The sequence below is a fragment of the Marmota marmota genome, unplaced genomic scaffold (assembly GCF_001458135.2).
Source record: "Marmota marmota marmota unplaced genomic scaffold, marMar, whole genome shotgun sequence".
NCBI classification, from domain to species: Eukaryota; Metazoa; Chordata; class Mammalia; order Rodentia; family Sciuridae; genus Marmota; species Marmota marmota.
The window spans coordinates 18,191,505-18,198,536 of NW_026000082.1; the positions used below are offsets into that span (position 1 = coordinate 18,191,505).

Sequence of the window (7,032 nt, forward strand, 5' to 3'; positions counted from 1 at the left end):
TGCTTGGTAAGGCAGGGACAGGTGAGGGGGAGAACAGAGAACAGGCCAGGCTCTGGAGAAAGTGGGCGGCTGTGAGCCTCCCTGCGCCTCTGGGGTTTTCCCTAGGCCCTGAGCCAGCCGCAGATTTCTTAATTCCATTGTATCCTTCCAAGAAGCTCCACCCACTGGACTCATTCAGTGCAGAAGAGACAATGTGTCACTCTTCCCCAGAGCCCAGCCCCACTGCCAGGAATGTGGAGCCCAGGCAGGGACTGTGGGGGCAGTATGGGGCTCCAGGTGTCTGGGGCTCTCCCCACACCTCCCAGGTCCTCAGATTCACCTCCTCAGCTGGTCTCTGAAGGAGGACCTCAAATGCCAGCTCAATGGGCTGGGCACGGCCAGGGAAACCAGTCCAGGGAAGCCAGTCCAGCCAGCTCATTTCCATGGGAGGGAGGGCAGTTTCTCTCCCCCGCCTGTCCTTCCCCCTCCTTTTCCCTCTCTGGCCCTCTTCCTCACTCGCTCCTCTCCTCCCCTCCAGGATCCGACTGTGCTCAGTGGATCTCAGGCAAACACCACCAACACCCCCAGCAGCTCCAGAAGCTCAGTCAGCAGCCGCGGAGGGAAGGCCCAGGAGCTACCTGCAGCCATGTCAGCCTTCAACCTGGTCATTCTGGGCCTGCTCACCTCAGTGCCACCTGCCAGCTGTCAACAAGGTAGCACAGGACAGGGGACAGCCTGGTGGCTGCAGAGAGGAGAGGGCTGGGCTGGGCACTCGTGATCCAGGGGTGGGTGGGATGGTGTCCTGGCTTTACCCACCCCCCTCAGCAGGTACCAGATTAGCCAGAGGAAACTCCAAAGGCACAGTTTTCTGAATCAGGTCCCTGTGATTTGTTTTCCACCTGTGAGAAGAAGTGACAAGACAGGGAAATGGTGGGTCTAGGATTTGTGGGAGGAAGAGCGGTTAGACCTGAGCAGGAACTGCCCTAGTGACGGCTGCATTCTGAGGGCTGGGGGCCAGGGGCTCTGGGGAAGGTAGGAGTGGGGCTCACACCTCCTCAGGGCAGGCTTGCTCTAGGCGAGGGGCCGTGCTGTCAGGGGTTTGCCCAAGACTTTGACCTGGTCCTCATCTTCTCAGCTTCCTGGGCTTGGGTAGAGAACAGTGCCCCTGTCCAGCTGTCTTTTTTGCTGTGTGGCCTTGATGAAATCACTGCTCCTCTCTGAAACTTAGTTTTCTCACTCATATAAGATGAGGATGGAAAACCTCACTCTGCCCACCTTCCAGGGCTGCTGCCAGGTCAGGGATGTGGGATAGCTTTGTACCCACTGAAGCATAACATCCCAAAGTCTGGGGTCCACCCGGCACTCTTAGGGTGCATCTGTGGCCAAAATCTGGTGACTTTGCAGTGGCCCTTGGATCTAGTGGGAACTGACAAAGATGCTTCCAAGCTCTCCTGAACTCGTGTGTGTGTGTGTGTGTGTGTGTGTGTGTGTGTGTGTGTGCACGCACTCCAGCTCTGTCTCCCAGGTCCTGGAGGCCCTCTAGGGAACTGAAGAGACCCGAGGCTGAGTAACTTACATGGATTGTAGAGCAGGGCAAGAAGGGACAGGATCCAGGCCATCCTTCTCCTGCCCCAGGTTCTGTCCCTTACTCTTTGTGCTTGCTCCAGAGTCGCAGGGGAGGAGGAACCAGAGGATTGTAGTCCCTCTTGTGTCTGAAGGGAGTTGGCTACAAGGTCTAGAGAAAGCAGGGAGGGGCCTCCCAGGGCTGCTCCCAATGCGTGAGCAATTATTTATTTACCTGAGAGAGCAATGTGCTTGTTTCTCTTGGGAGGAACAACAAATTAAAAAATGCTCATCTTTGTAGGATAACCACACTGTGTATCTTCTGCTATCCATGGAGCTAAGCAAGGTCTGACCTAGCCATAGGCCAAAGAGTTTCACAATCCTCCCTCCTTCCCAACACCTGCTAGGTTCAGAAAGAGTTCAAAGAAGAGGTGAAGCCTTCACTGCAGCAGGAGAGCTTTAGGGTAGACTCAAGGGAGGTCTTTTGAGTGACAGTAAGGTAGAAGGAATGTCATTGATGCCCAGTCTGGTCATAATATAGAATGGCTCTCAGAATATAAAATGGCTGAAGGATACAGACCCCCCACCCAGAAACCCCCTGTTGACTTCTGTTCCCTCCTAGGACCTTTACCTACTAAGTATCTCTCCTCTGCAGGGCTGAGCTCCCTCTGGTTCATGTCGCACAGTGATGCCCAGGAAAGAGAGGGGAGCTCTTTGGGGCTCCCTGTGGCCTAAGGGTGGAGATTTCTGGGACATCTTGAGGGTAGGAGTTGTTGTTAACAGTCAAAAAGCATAGAACAGGGGCTGGGATCGTAGCTCGGTGGTAGGGCACTTGCCTTGCACATGTGAGGCACTGGGTTTGATCCTCGGCACCACGTTAAAAACAACAACAACAACAACAACAACAAAATAAAGGTATTGTGTCCATCTACAACTAAAAAAAAAAAGTGCATAGAACAGCATGGTTGGAGCGTTGACCTGGTCTCTGGCCCTGCTCCCCTTGAACACCACCCAGCTGGTGGAATCCAAAGGGGCTCAGGGTTGGAAGCTTCCTTCCTGGTCCCCCTCATCTCAACTCTGTCACCGCTCTGTGCGCCCCGACCTGAGCAGCTCGGCTGGCGGGATCTCACACCCTCGCAGCTCCTCCCAGCCTCTTGCCACGGAGCAGGATCTTCCAGATGCCCGCCCTTCTCTGGCAGTTTGGGGCCAGTTTCCAGCCTGATGGCAGTTGCAAAGGAGGAGGGGCCACTCCTAGCTGGCAGGGCCTGGGCCAGCTGTCCAGGGGAACTGCCCTTTGGTCCCTGGGGCCCAGCACTCCCTGGGGGGCCTGCACGTGACCCCTGGGGGAGGGGACGAGGCGCAGGGATCCAGATCTCAGAAACAGCACTCTGAGCCCCACGGCCTTGTGGGCTGTCAGGCCGTGGTCAGGCATCTGTCTCTCCCTGGGCCTCTGCCCTTCTTTCCAACCACATCTCATGCTCAGTGGGGTCAGATGGGCCCTCATTGCCAGTCCTCTTACCCAGAATGTCCTTCGTGTTTCTGAAGCGGCCGGTGGCCCCCCACACAAGCACCAGCCCTTGCAGTGGGAGGCGCCTTCTGCCCCTGCTCTGCACTCAAAATCCCCCTTCCCTCTTCAGGTTTGGGGAACCTGCAGCCCTGGATGCAGGGCCTCATCGCAGTGGCCGTGTACTTGGTTCTCGTTGCAATTGCTTTTGCCGTTAACCACTTTTGGTGCCAGGAAGAGCCGTAAGTGCTGCCTGAGGGCCCTGGGGCTGGGGTCCTGAACAGGTAGGGTGGCCTCGGGACCACTGCTCTTGCTCTAGTAGTGGGGAGAAGGGCCTCAAAACTCTGGGTCAGGTCCTCTCACGGTGTGGAAGGGAAACTGAGGCTCGAGGTCACAGGGTGAGTTGGTGACTGTGGGAACTAGCCTCAGGCTTGCTGGCTCCCAGATGTGGGCTCTATTGGCCAGCTCTGGTGGTCCCTCCCTGTGAGTTTTGGGAAAATATCTTCTCTCCTTGGAGTCTTGAGGTTTCCTTTGTAGAGTTGGGATAGCAGCCTGGTCTTCCTACTGGAAAGGAAGTTCCCATCCTTTTCCAGGGTCAGCTGTGGAGCTCTTGGGTTGCAGACTGGACAGCAAACACAAGTGCACGTGCTGATGAAGGAGACTGTACAGTGCGCTGCCCTGGTCTGGGGGTGGTCAGGGAAGGCCTCCCTGATGGCATATGCATCCTCGAGCCTGGGGAAGGCAGTTACAGGACAGGGGGAGTACTCCTGGATGGCCCTGAGTTAGAGGCCTGGCACCAGGGCCACTGGGTATGAATGCACAAAGATCAGAGTGCACTCTCATTTATCAGGTCAGAGCCTTGGGGCGAGGGCACATCTTTCCCAGGGCACTGTTTCCCACGCTCACAAAGGTGGCCCGGTGGCCAGGATGCCAGCCGTAGCCCTGCACAGCCTCAGAGGAAACACTAGTTGCTTAGTGGAGAGGGGACAGGGGAGGCCCAAGACGAGGCAGGCAAGGTGAGCAGGACCCAGGCCAAGAGAGCCCTTGTGCCTGAACTTTGAGCTTCATCTTGGTGCAGAGGAATTTTTAAAGCATGTTTTAAAGCCTGGGACACAGCCTTAGCAGTCACTCTGGCTGCCACTTGGCAGCTACACGGTGCATGGGGGCAGTCTGCAGGCCTGGGGAGCAATGAGGAGCCGGGGCATGAGGTTGGGATGATCTGGACTAGACGTGGCAGGTGTGATACTGAAAAGGGATTGAGTCTAAGAGCAGTCCAGGAGGTGGGCCCTTGGAGGCTGGTGGACAGAGACAGTAGTGGACCCAGGGGGATGAAGATCAAGGAAAATATCTGGGAACCTCACTGAGGCATAGGACATAAGCGGATGAACAGATCTGGAGGCAATTGATGAGTTTATTGGGGCCATGTTGAATCTGATTTATGTGGGATGTCCAAGGAAAGACGAGCAGGTGTAAGGGTCCCTGTGACCCTCACGAGAGCAGTTTTGGGGGTGAGGTGGAGCCCACACTGCTGTGAGTTTATGCTTGAATAAGAGGCTTTCTGTGGAGATGCTTCATTCCTCCACCGGCCAGCTCTCCTTCAGGGGCGGCTGATGGACCACGGATCTGCTCCTGATTCTGGGCAGACACTGAGTCTGGCTGTTCTGCTCTGAGGCCTGAGCTGAGGGTGGCTGGGAGGCAGTGGAGAGAGGCCTTGGACTCAGGGCAAATCTTGCAGATCTCTGGCCCCTACTGTGGAGCAGGAAGAAGAGTGTGAGTTTCCCTAGACAGGCCAATGGCAGGGCCTGCTAGACAGAGATGCTTGTCCTGCGCTTGTGAGAACCAGCATCCAGAATAGGATCTGCTCGGATAGGGTGAGGTGGGGGGCTATCAGTGGATGCTACTAATGAGCCTTGTCCCCAGGGAGCCTGGAAACGTGGTCATGACTGTTGGGAACAAGGCAGATGGGATCCTGGTGGGGATGGATGGAAGGTACTCCTCCACGGTGGCCAGCTTCAGGTGAGGTGCTGGTACAGGGCTCCAGGGCCCAAAGGGAACCTCAGGAGGAGGTGCTGCTGGAGGTGGGGAAAGAGGGTGGGGACTCCCGTGGGGAAGGGCTAATGAGGTGTCGGGGACTTTGTGGGGATCACCAGGCTCCATGGGCAGGTGAAGCCTCAGTTTGGTAAGAAGGCTAAGTTGGGGGAAGGCTACTTGAAAGGGGGGTTCAGTGGGTGGATGGGGACTCACAGGCAGTGGGTGCTGTGGAGGAAAGGGGTTCAACAAAGGAAGGGATACCATGAAGGGATGACCCTGAGGGGAGAGGGCTCAGCGGGGAGGGAGTTCAGCACGGGGAGATGGGTGACCAGTGGAGGAGGATCCCAGGGAGGAGGACAATGGGATTCAGGGAGGTGGTGCTGAGAGGCTTCCTGTCTACATGCCCCAGCCCAGGTGTGGTCAGGAGAAGCCCCTCCTGGGAGTCAAAAGTTTATTCTACAAGATACCACTCTCGCCAGCACAGGGTGGGCAGGGAGAAGCGATGCGAGGCCTGCTGACCACCAGGCCCTGCCTCTTCTTTCAGGTCCAGTGAGCACAAAAATGCCTATGAGAATGCCCTGGAGGAGGAGGAGAGCAAGGTCCGCAGCACCGCCATGTGACCTGGCTCACGGTGGCCCCCAGCCCTGAGATTGAGGTGGATACCACCACCTGGCCACTGCCTTCTCTGTGCAGGAATCTACAGTCAAGGACTGACTGCCCAGCAGTTCTAGCCAGTCGAGGTTGGGGCTCAGACCATGTCCAGGTTGGGGTGCCGGTATGGCCCTCGCGTCTTCCTGGATGCCTCCCACCCAATTCAGAAGAGTGGATGGAAGACGCAGTCAGTTTAGCCTCCCGGGCTGCCTCCCTTTCTCCCCTATAACCGTGGAAAGGACCCTTATTTCTGTGAAATAAAGACTTTTTGTACTTCTGGGGCTGAGGCTCAGAAACAGCCCCTCTGGCTTCCAGGGAGACCCTGTCTTGCTTTCTGAGTCATGATAATCACCTTCTGAAACCACTGTCATGATGGCCTTGGAGGATTACCCAGGAAGTCTCTGGGGCCACAGGGCGGCTGGGGCCAAGGGGGCCAGGCCAGGAGAGGTGAGGGCCATGTTGTGAGCTTATGTCTATGTCCTGGTGACCAGGCAGAGTGCCCTCCAGGAATGTCAGATGAACGCCCTTGTGTGGGAGAGTTTGGGCTCATTCTGACCAGAGGATGGGCCTTGCTCCCTGGGGTTAAACCCTTCCCCTAAACCCTCCCCTGGGACGGAGCAGTCAGGAGAGCTTCCCAGGCGGGGCAGGCCCTGGTGCAAGCAGGGTACCCCAGCCTTGTCAGTTTCAAGGTGTGTCCTAGGTTCTTTCCTGTACAAAAGGCAGAAAGAGGGGATCAGAGAGCTAAGGGCCAGGGAACCCACCCACTCTACCTTGTTCCAGGGAGAGCCCGTCCTTCAAGTCTCACCCGCAACCCATCCTTCCTCGTGCAGCACCCCACCCTGCCTCCATGATGCCTGGCATTGTGATGGGTTCATTCTTCTCTCATCCATCCAGCTCTACCTGCTTTCTCATTGCCCCTGTGTGCTGTGCGCCAGGCAAGGAAGTGCCAGGAGAGTCCAGGAAGAACTCAAGGAAGCTCAGATTTGAGTTCTTGGCCCCCTGACAACTTGCTCTGTGACCTCAGGAGAGTGGCTGACTCCTCTGAGCTCAGTTTCTTCTCTGTGGAAGATTTGGCCAGTCTCATCGCAGAGCTGGGGTAGAACTCAGTCCTCACCAAGGCCTGATTCCCAGTCCTGAAGTGGGTTGGGGGTCAGGTGATGGGTATGAGGCCGAGGAGGGAGGAGGCATGACTCAGGGCCTGGCTGACCCTGGGCCCTTGCCTCTGTGACTGCCTAGGGAACGGCTTCTGGCTCTTTCTCTCTGGGGTAACAACCCAAGACAGACTCACCCAGGAGCATTCTCAG

The 7,032-nt window shown here is 56.7% G+C and overlaps 1 protein-coding gene across 1 annotated transcript; it reads left to right on the top strand.

Moving 5' to 3' along the window:
* Positions 1-325: 325 nt before the first annotated feature.
* On the top strand, positions 326-6,046 carry Pdzk1ip1 (PDZK1 interacting protein 1). Its single transcript, XM_015485029.2, has 4 exons — positions 326-692; positions 3,180-3,288; positions 4,967-5,062; positions 5,622-6,046. The coding sequence occupies exons 1-4, from the start codon at positions 626-628 to the stop codon at positions 5,695-5,697; spliced, it is 348 nt and encodes a 115-aa protein (XP_015340515.1). The 5' UTR covers positions 326-625; the 3' UTR covers positions 5,698-6,046.
* The last annotated feature ends 986 nt before the right edge of the window (positions 6,047-7,032 follow it).

Bases quoted from the DNA above. Each gene is read 5' to 3' on its own strand.
- Pdzk1ip1 (XM_015485029.2), top strand. From the start codon at position 626: ATGTCAGCCTTCAACCTGGTCATTCTGGGCCTGCTCACCTCAGTGCCA. The intron at 693-3,179 runs GTAGCACAGGAC...TTCCCTCTTCAG, and splicing joins ACCTGCCAGCTGTCAACAAG to GTTTGGGGAACCTGCAGCCC. The intron at 5,063-5,621 runs GTGAGGTGCTGG...CTCTTCTTTCAG, and splicing joins TCCACGGTGGCCAGCTTCAG to GTCCAGTGAGCACAAAAATG.